At 37.1% G+C, this 10,548-nt stretch overlaps 2 protein-coding genes across 2 annotated transcripts in view; both read right to left on the bottom strand.

Moving 5' to 3' along the window:
• LOC122353804 (rho guanine nucleotide exchange factor 10-like) overlaps positions 1 to 389 on the bottom strand; it is a 41,763-nt gene extending 41,374 nt beyond the window's left edge. Inside the window, exon 1 of the mRNA XM_043251671.1 lies at positions 386 to 389. Coding sequence (XP_043107606.1) covers positions 386 to 389 — 4 coding nt within the window. The remainder of the gene's footprint in view (positions 1 to 385) is intronic.
• Positions 390 to 4,624: 4,235 nt separating this feature from the next.
• LOC122353803 (chromodomain-helicase-DNA-binding protein 5-like) overlaps positions 4,625 to 10,548 on the bottom strand; it is a 12,623-nt gene continuing 6,699 nt past the window's right edge. Inside the window, exons 14-25 of the mRNA XM_043251670.1 lie at positions 10,300 to 10,444; positions 9,564 to 9,723; positions 9,394 to 9,473; positions 9,112 to 9,310; positions 8,942 to 9,028; positions 8,425 to 8,577; positions 8,151 to 8,259; positions 7,140 to 7,272; positions 6,866 to 7,061; positions 5,785 to 5,948; positions 5,547 to 5,673; positions 4,625 to 4,844 (exon numbers count right to left, since the gene is read on the bottom strand). Of these exons, the coding sequence (XP_043107605.1) occupies positions 4,717 to 4,844; positions 5,547 to 5,673; positions 5,785 to 5,948; positions 6,866 to 7,061; positions 7,140 to 7,272; positions 8,151 to 8,259; positions 8,425 to 8,577; positions 8,942 to 9,028; positions 9,112 to 9,310; positions 9,394 to 9,473; positions 9,564 to 9,723; positions 10,300 to 10,444 (1,681 nt within the window). The 3' untranslated portion in view covers positions 4,625 to 4,716. The remainder of the gene's footprint in view (positions 4,845 to 5,546; positions 5,674 to 5,784; positions 5,949 to 6,865; positions 7,062 to 7,139; positions 7,273 to 8,150; positions 8,260 to 8,424; positions 8,578 to 8,941; positions 9,029 to 9,111; positions 9,311 to 9,393; positions 9,474 to 9,563; positions 9,724 to 10,299; positions 10,445 to 10,548) is intronic.

Genomic DNA, 10,548 nt, shown 5'->3' with positions numbered 1-10,548 from the left:
AAACGCTGCATCCGTGGGGGTTGCCATTGCTGTTTCGCGGGCTATGTGACGTCAGAAGTCCGATGTGGGAGCACGTCGATCTAGTAGTAGAGCTAACGGGTGGGAAGTCACGGGTTTGACTGCCGTTCCAGTGCACTTTCACGGGAAGAAGTTTGGAAAATACGTATTACGGGTTGCCCAGAACGCAGCATTACCTCAAAGGCACACGCGTTCACTCGCGTGCAGCTCGCGGCAGCGGATGTCGCCAAGTATTAATTCCCAAGGGATCTTTAATAAACAGCGCCACTTTCATTTTTTTTTTCTTTGTCTGCAAACAACCATTTTGGCGCCGCGGTACTTTATAAAAGTATCCCAAAAACCGTAACCGGCGGCTCCCTAATTTTACCCATCGACTGCATTTTCAAAATAGCAAAATTGTGCGGGAAAACCGCGACCCTGGCAAACACTGCTTGGTGTGTCCCCGCCTCAACGCCCGTTTCCAATCTGAGTACCAGTACCTCACTTCAAGTCTGAGTACCAGCACAGTAACAGTCCAAATAGGACCGGTTCGCTACCAGAATGTCTCACAACGCAGCTACCAGTTACTGCAGGTTTCATGCACCATATAATAAGCCTCAACTGGCCCACACTGGGTCAGCGCCTGAAGCAACCCAGTAATGTGTTTATTGCTTGTGGCTAGGAGTCTTTTTACTTTTTCAAGGCAGTTGTGGCCTAATTGTTAGAGAACCACTTCTCCGGGTGTGTGTTCGCTGTTGTGTATGTGCACTTAGATGGCTTAAAGAAAGAGCACAAATTTCCAGTTTGGGTCACCATATTTGGCCACACATCACTTCACATTGTTGCAGTCTCTTCAAACTGGCTTTTTAGGATCCAGCAAAACTACTTTCCCAAGCTTCTCAGGGCAAATGTTTGTCATCAAGTGCAAAGTGTTTCCAACAAGTTCATAGCTGCGTAAATGATGTCTTTCATTGTTTAACACAGGAGTAGACAACGTCGTTCTTGGAGTGCCGAGCCGGTGTCCTTCAGAGTTTGCAACCCTGGAAAAAAAACTCACCTGCCTGTAGCCTTAGTAATTGATTAAAAGACCTTGATTTAGCTCGTTCAGGTATGTTTGATTAGGGATGAAGTGAAACTCCAGGACTGACGTTGCCTACCCCTAGTTTGACAAAATAAACGTGTTTAAGCTTTCGGGAATTCACTGGCTTTATCAGTTTGATGTGCAGAGCACATCAAAAACTATATAGAGACTAAAATCTTCACTATGATTTCCACTTTCTAATAAGTAACTATCTATTGCTTTTCTAAAAACCCTTCAGACCCACAACACAATATGAACTCATGACGTTAATTGGTTGCCCACATGGTTTATACATTCAAGTTAGAAGCCAGTATTGCCCAAAAACACTTCTTATTGTAGAGGATTTATTAAAACATTAAACAAATACACTGAGTACAAAGTGAAATGATGGTAGTTCACTTATCTGTTTTCCATTTTCTTATCTCTGCAGAATAACCGTTTACTGTTTTTTTTCTCACAGCTGTTTAAAAACCAGAACAAAGATCCCTCTGGTCAAAAATAATCTAGAGACATCTCACATGCTGTGCGTTCATTGCAACAAAGGTGTCTTGACCAGGGTCTTTTAGTAGCTTTTGAAGCCTAGTGTGTACGTGAATGAAAAGACTTCTAATATTAGACTGAAGCTTTTTAAATACTTAATACATTCATTTTGGCTTCAGTTTGATTGCATTTAAATGGAGCTTAATGCCAATATCAATACTGTGATAAAAAGTACAAATGAAATGGTGTAAACTCATCACACAGGATTAAAACAAAACTTAATTTCACAACACATTTTATGCTGCTGGCTCTCTCTTAATAACCTTGGATTTAAGGTCCCTTGACTCTTGAGGCTGTCTTTGTGTTTCACTGAAATCATTTTTTTTCCTAGCGCAAGTGTGCGTGTGAACATTTAACTGCATTTTTTTCCCAACATTCATAATTTACACAAAAATGATCATCTCGAACCCCTTAAGTTAAAACTACTGCAAAAGAAGCTATGATCACGTTTACGGTCAGCCATGACACTTCAGTGCCATTTACATTGATGCTAAGATGCAGAAAACAAACAAAATACTTCATCTACATTAATTAACATGACTAATACCACAGACTGAAACTGAGTATACAAGTTATTAAAAGAGGTTTCTACTGCGTTTTAAATGGCCCATAGGAGATGCCGTCTCTATGGTCACATCTGATCTCCATATAAAGTGCGCTGCTTAAAAACACTGTTACACAAGGCATATTATTTCAAATGAAACAAAAACAATCCATATCCACACCACTTATGGCACCAGAACAATCATGTCAATACTATCCATAAGCTCGGCCTAGAAAAACCGATGCACTTGGGGTCAGCAATTCACAAAATGTCAAGCAAAATGCATCTGACAGTAAAAAGTATATGATAACAGTAATAATACAAAATGTGGAGAATTAAGCTTACAAATTAAAAGCATCTGAATTTGAGGAAGTTAGGAGCATGGTAGACAAAATGCACAAGTATCCCTGTGGAGCAGAATTCACTTGAATTCACTTCACAAAAAAAACAGAAATATTCCAGACATGCTGCTGATCGCATGAATATAATATAATAACAGTTTATAACAATAATATAATACTACAATAGAAACTTGGCTTGTCCCTCACTTTGTAAAATAAAAACAAAATGTCTTTATGAAAATGCATTGCATCAGAAATGTGAAGCTTGTATTGTGTTCAAGCGCCTACATGTCAGCAAAAGTGAAACATCGAAAAGTTTAAAAATAATTAAATTGAATTTATATAAAACAACTGAACATACAAAATTGCGAGACTTCTTTTTATATGTTCAAATTTCCAGGCTTACGCAATTGTGGGCAGAGTTTACTCCGTCTTAAATGTCTGTACAGTTACCCCATATATTGCAAATAAATGACTATAAACGCATTTTGTTTCGTTTTTTACAAACCGAGGGACATATGAAAATATTAAACCGCCTGCCAGATGCATTTAAAATGAAACATTCCATTAAAATTGTTTACTTTTTTTTAAAGTTTCAGCTCAAAGTTCATGAAACATTCCATTTGCCATTGATTTAAAGGGGTGTTTGACTGGTTTTTTTTATTTTATTGTGTCAATGGGGTGCAGTCTAACACGTGTTAATGCTTTTAATTCTGTATGTTTAAAAAAAACCCATTATTTTTCACATAATCTATTTATTTATTCTACACCTTGCCGTCCCTTCTCTTTTGCACTATCCAATGATTTCCTGTTTTAATGAAGCCCATACGTGATATTGATTAGCTGGCTCAGTGTGTTGTGATTGGCTAAGCCGCCTCTAGTGTGCGTCTACAAGTCCCGCCCCTCACCTCAGCCACATGNGCCTCATACTTCTAGAAACGGTTATTTTTAAATGCCGCTGCTTCCTTTGGCGTCTAATATACATTTTAATCCTGATTAAAGCTTTAATACAGCACAGCATCTGCAAGCTCGTCCACGTTTAATGCTTCTCATAGCTATGTGAAAAATATCTGTCTAAAGTGTATATTTGGAACACAGTTTATTATTTTGTAGGCATTAAACTGTCATCATTTTAAGAGAGATATCTCTGTTTTCACTCAACTTTCAACTTATAGATGTTGCAGATATTGTTTGTACAAACAAACAGCATTATTACACACTAACTAACGTTAAAAAGTGAAATCACAATCAACCACCCCTTTAATACTGCTTTTAAAGGTGCAATCTGTAATTTTTGCTTAGTGAGTATTATTAAGTAGGTCACGTGACCTAACACGAAGCAGCCCGACCCTATGTAAATAAGCTTTTTTTAATAGGCTACTGCTGATTTTAAGTGCACACAACATTTTCGAAATGAAAAAAAAAAATTACTGAGAGCACCTTTCAATCATCATGGTCAACACTCTTGGTCAACTTCTTTNGAGTAGGTCACGTGACCTAACACGAAGCAGCCCGACCCTATGTAAATAAGCTTTTTTTAATAGGCTACTGCTGATTTTAAGTGCACACAACATTTTCGAAATGAAAAAAAAAATTACTGAGAGCACCTTTCAATCATCATGGTCAACACTCTTGGTCAACTTCTTTTTAAAGAGGAATGTAAACTAAAAAAAACAATCCAGTACAAGCAAAAAATCAGTGGTGACGTACTGTAAAATCATCTGAAGTTTTCCAGAAAAAATGACAGTCATTGCACTATATTCTGTGTTTAGATGCAATACACAGCGATAACCTGCAGGGGCAGCAACAATACACAATCCATGAGCAGAGCCAGGAGCAAAGCACAGGCTGTAGAGGTGGGACGTCCGGTCCGTGAACTGGCCAGGAACTAGTAGCACCTCCAGATGGCTCAACATTAGCAGAGATGAAAATGTCCTTCATGGCCATTGAGGAAAACAAGCCACGATGTAAAAATAATAATTCTAAAAAAAAAANTGTCCTTAATCGATCAAGACTTTCGTATCGCAGAAGTTGAAAAAGAACAAAAGAGAACCGAACTCTACTGAATGAAACTTACAGGCGCATACAAGTACAGATTCTGAAAGACAAAAGTGCAACTGATAAGGTTTGCTGTTTAATATTCATAGTTTGGAGGAGTCCTCCACAGTTTTGTCCATAAGTATTGTACAGAAGGAGGACGGAACGGCTGCGTGCTAGTCCTCAATGCATATAACATCGCTAGGTTTGCCTGATTTTAAATCAGGGGTGGCCACATCTCGCAGAGCATCACTGGACTTCTTTTCTAGGTGGCTGGTTGGAGCCGGAGGTCCATTTGAGGACACTAAGAAGAAAAAAAACAGCTGCATTATATTTATTTATTTGATATATTTTACATATATTCAACTTCTTTATAGTTAATCTATTGTTTTTTAGTCAAGTAAGACTTATTATCACACTCAGTGTTAGTATTATTTGTATACCATTATAGATTACATCGCTATTTTGATTTAGCGGTTTCTTGTTATTTTTAGTAGTTTCATGCTTTAATCAATTTGATTGCATAAACATAAACATTTAATTTATATTCTTTTAAAAATTAAACATTTAATTAAGTTTTTTATTTTCACTTACACAACACAAAGCTGACCGCCACAAACTGATTTTTCAAAAGGCTTTGACTCGAATAAACGTGAGCCAGTGGACGTTTCAAAATTTTCGAAAATTTTCATCTTCAGAAAATGTTGGATGTAATTTTCATAGGCATCTTTATTATTATTGTTATCATCTGTTTCAGATAAACCAGCTCCTTCTCCTTCTTCAAATACAGCACATACTTTTTAATGAACAGAATTTTATTCATTTATCCTTTATTATCTTCTATTATTAACCAGGAGATGAAGAACAGGTTCTTATTTTCAGTACCAGCCCGGTAGGAGAATTAATATCTCCTGACAAACATAAAAACGTGGTTACATTACAAAAAAAAATAAATAAAAAATCGTACCATGCGCTCTTCATTTTAAAGCTAATGTAAGCCACTAACCGCTGACATACGGCCCCAGGGGCATCTGGCTGTAGTTCACCATCGCGGTGCCTCCAGGTCCACGGAACCCTCCGGCGAAACCACTATTATACATTTGAGAACAGCCGAAAGAGCCCTGAGGGAAAGGCTGAGGGGAGATGAAACAGAACATTCTTGTATGAAGGTTCATCCACATGAGGCGCATCTATTATTCATCTAATATGGATTACACATACGACAAATGACATGTCACGCTGACCTGCTGAGGTGGCGGCTCGTTGCCCCGGCTGGTGAGTCTGCTGAGGATGCCCCGCTCTGACATCTGGAGCCGGGCGGATACGGGTGGGACCCGCGAAAGCATGGAGGGCAACCGCGTCACATCAGCCTTCATATCACTTAACAGCTCCTCCAGCTGATTCAACACTGAAACAACACCAGTGAACAGCAAAATAAAACACTAGAAATCAATACTTTAAGATATTTCATTTTATTTTACTCGGGGACAACACACATTATTAATACATTCAATTTGTAAGATGACCCAGATTTTTTATCTGTAGTTCTTTTTTGGCAGGTTGATGTTAAGCAATGGAAGGAAAAGAAGGAAAAAAATGTTCACCTAGGATGCATTAAACGACTTTTTTTTTTGTTAATAAAAACTTTTTTTTAAGGACAATAATTTTACTTTCAAATTGATTTAAATGGGCAGAAAATACAATTATAATATTCCAAATGATTTCCATTACAGAAAAAATGCATCACATTAGGCAGCGCAACATAATAATATTAATAATAATAAATGTTTCTTCAGCAGCAAATCGGCACAATAAAATCATTTCTAAAGAATCAGGTGACACTGAAGATTGAAGTAATGGCTGCTGAAAATTCAGTTTTTCCATCACAGCAGTAAATTACATTATAAAATATAGGAATATTTTAATCTGTATTAATCTTTCACAATATTATTGGGTAAAGCTTTATTTTAAGATGTCCTTTTTACACATATTGCATGTAATTACTATTTTAAATAACAATTAATTATACATGCAAGTAACCAAACCCTAACCCTAATCCTCTCACCGTATAGTAAGTACATGTAGTTAATTAATATTACTATAATTACTATAATTATTAATAGTACTCAAATGTATGATTATACATTATGATTATATAAAAAAACAAAACAAAAACGTCAAATCAAGTCGTTTTAAAACGTTCAAACAGTACTGTGTATTTAGTCTACGTTTGGTTGATAAATCTCTGTCATTATTGTTATTAACAGCAAGCAACATGGAGCAGTTCCAAGCATCAGGGTGCTTATTATATTTTTAGAAAATGACCTTTGTGCAGCACAGCATTGGCTGGCTTGTTACCAGCCAGTGACTCTTTGGAGAGGTGCTGATGGGACTCAGCCAGGCACTCCACCTCTGCGAAGCGTGTGTTGAGGGCCATGGCGGGGTGACTGGGATCCTGAGTCATATTCAGGTACGCCGCTCGCCGAAGCTGCTCCTCAATTACCAACGCCTGTTCCAGGAGCTAAAATGTGAATGAAGAATGTGTAATTATAAAAGATCATTTTTAATGAATTCAAATAAAACACACAATAACTTGTACCTTAAAACGTCGGGCAAGAAATTTATTCTTCATTTCTAAGTAGTTCCCTTTGTGCATTTCAGTCTTGAAAGGCTCGTTGAGGATGGCGTAGCGAGGGTCGTTCTGAATGTCCTGCCAGCGGGCATAGCCGTGTCTGAGAGCACCTGGTTAAGGATTTGCTTCATATCCTGAAAAGTCTTCACAATTACAACGAAGCACACCACACGTGTTGATGGCCATCTTGTACGGGAAAAGCAGTAATTTAAAGAATAAGTATATTTACACAGACAGTGGTGGCCAAAATTAGTAGTACATCTCTGTATGGAGCACTAGCAGAGTCTGTGTGCACACAAAAATCTCACTGGGCTATTATAATTAATTGCAATTAACGAAATAGTGCTGCCTTTGTCAATGAAAATTATGACTAAATATCGGTGGCAATCAAGCACATTGTTTATTTTTGTTCAACTTTTCTGGCATTGTCATGCGCTGCTCATTTGTTTAATTTATTTACTTCTAACATTTTTGGTTGGTAAAATAAATGTATATTCAAATCGGAGTCTGTAAGTATCTGGAATGGATGTATTTTTGAGTCTATAAGTTAATAATAATAATATAATAAGAGAACCTTGAAACGGGTTTGGCTAAACGAAAAATTTGGTTTCGTCTTGGTAGGCCTACTTATACTATATTGACTGGGTTAAATAGAATAGCATTACTAAAAAGCGACTAAAATACAATTTTCATTGATTGAAACTACTAAATGTCATGACTAAAAGAAGACTAAAATGTTCAGCCTTTCAGCTGAATAAAAAGTGCATGAACGTGACTAAAACTAATAAAAACTAAAATTACAGGTTTAGGCAAAGACTAGACTAAAACTAAAATGAAAACAGGCCGCTAAAAACAGCACTACTTTGAAAATGTAAATCGATATTTCCTACTGACAGACTGCAGCAAAATCTAGAAATAAAATTATTAAAGGAATAATAAGACAGCTCAAATGCGCAGTGGAAGGAACAGTGAGGATACGTTACGATGCCAGCTAGCAGCCAGTAGTCATGGCGACGGTGCCAGATGTCATACATTTTGCCAGATGACACAGCTGCACGTTCCTCGTTCTGCCACAGCGTGTGTAATTCTAAACACACATAAACACTCATGCACATCCATGCATTCTTTATCTCTCCCATCATTCACCGGAATTTTTAATCTGCCATCCATGCTACAATACGTGAGCCATTTGTTTGACGGCCACTGAAGCGAGACAGCAAATCAGAACAACGTCAGTAAGACCACAACTCACCTGTGAATCCTCCATCTGCGATATTAAACATGAAACGAGTCTTGATGCTGTTCTTTTCATCTCTGTGGCTCTCATCCACATCATCCCTCGCGTCTTTCTCACCATTCAGTTGGTTCTCAGGGGGGTCTTCAGATTTTAAATCGTCAGGAATGGCTGCAGAAATTACAAACTGGTGTTCAGTTCAATTTTTTTAAACCTTAAGGATCAGAGTGACACAGAAATAACATTTCAATATACTTTTATTTGATAATTGTCTACTTAATTTATCAGTTTCAAGTTTAGTGCTAGAAAAATACAAGAAAACAGAAGGAAATCATCTAACTTTTACATTCTTTGGTAACAGGGGTCCTGTGCACAGAAAATTAATAAACTAATAAAAACAAAACATTGAAGGTTGAGCACCTCCTTTTATTGAAACATACATTTGTTGGGAAAAAAGTTTAAGGCCCAGTTTGGTGCCAATTTGAAGATAAAATAGATTCAGTTTTTTCTGGAAGTATAATAAACGAATACTAACCTGGTTTTTGCTCCTTATCATCTATTTTTGCTGGGCTGGGTTTATTTTCCCTTCTCTCTGGAGAAGTTTCTTTCCCTTTACCACAGTCTTGAATAAACAAAATATTTTAATATTTTGTTTATTGAGAGATGTTTTACTGAAACTTCATACACGTGGTCGAGAATCCTTACCTAAAGGTGTCTGATTGGCCGACTGCTCACTAGGTTTACTGGACGGCTGTGCTTGATTGGACGATGGCTCTAAAAGGACAGAAGGGATGTCATTCTTCTCGCTCTCTTCCATTGCTTTTCCTTCTGGACTTGCACTTTTTTGATCTTCACCCTCGTTAGATTTCTCTGGTGCAGGGGACGGTTCTGGCATAACCTGCTGCTGTAAGAAGAAAGATGTTTTAATAAAGACAAGAAAAATAAAAAACAGGGAAAAAAACCTTTGATGGATGACTTCAGTCTGACCTCAGGGTCCAGCGATTTGGTACTCTCTGGTTCTGTAATCTCTTTGTCTTCTTGAGAACCGGACACTGACTCTGTCTTTTCTGTAAAAGCAAATGCTACTATATAGTTAACTACAAAAAACTAGCATTTGATTGTGTGGTACACACACACTTTCACACACACACACACACCTGAAGGAACAGGGGTGCTGGGTTGAGTTGGAACAGGACTGGCAGGAACAGGTGTATTGGGGTCAGAAGAGACACTTTCAGTAAGTTTTTTCAGCTCCAATCCCACAGGAATCAAATCTGGTGTACTAAACTTCCCATTCACATGCTCGAACTCCTGAACCTATGGACACACATTCACATTTCGGTACAGTGTTTTGTTTCAAATTGAATCAAATGTAAGCTGCTGTTTTATTATTTCATATATGTGACCCTTAAGTTGCTGGGGTATATTTGTGGCAATAGCCAAAAATACATTTTATGGGTCAAACCTTTAAGTAAAGATCATATTCCTACCGTAAATATAAAATCTTGATTTTTGATTAGTAATATGCATTTCTAAGAACTTCATTTGAACTTTAAAGGTGATTTTTTCAATATTAAGATTTTTTTGCACCCTCAGATTCTAGATTTTAAAACTGTCTAACAAACCATACATCAACGGAAAGCTTATTTATTCGTGTATAAATCATGACAATTATGACTGGTTTTATGGTCCAGGGTCACATATATTATTTCCTACAAAATAAGTTTAAATACTAAATTAAGTGCATAACGACAGAGAATGTTAGTAGTTAGTTTAAGTACATCATTTTAATTTTTAATAAATAACAAATTACAAATCAACTTCAAATTAGATATTTATATCCATCAAGTTAAAAAGCAGTGCACATAAAATGCTAAGTAAGTAGTTCATCACCTTCTTGCGGACCAGAGACATGACACCGATCCGGGTGAGAACATGTTGGCGGGATAGGCCTTCCCTCGGGACTCCATCTGCAAATGTCTCTGCTCCGTCTGCCCCTGGCTCACACAGGTGCCTCATGAACAGAGATACATAAGCCCTGAAAACACACAAAGAACAAATAAATGAAAATATGTACTGTGTATATTTATTATGTACCGTATATATAATTACACATGCATGAAAAATAGGTTATGATTATAT

This window comes from Puntigrus tetrazona, chromosome 11, assembly GCF_018831695.1.
Source record: "Puntigrus tetrazona isolate hp1 chromosome 11, ASM1883169v1, whole genome shotgun sequence".
Taxonomy (NCBI): domain Eukaryota; kingdom Metazoa; phylum Chordata; class Actinopteri; order Cypriniformes; family Cyprinidae; genus Puntigrus; species Puntigrus tetrazona.
Note: the sequence above shows the minus strand (reverse complement) of the source record. Positions and strands in the feature narration are given on the sequence as shown.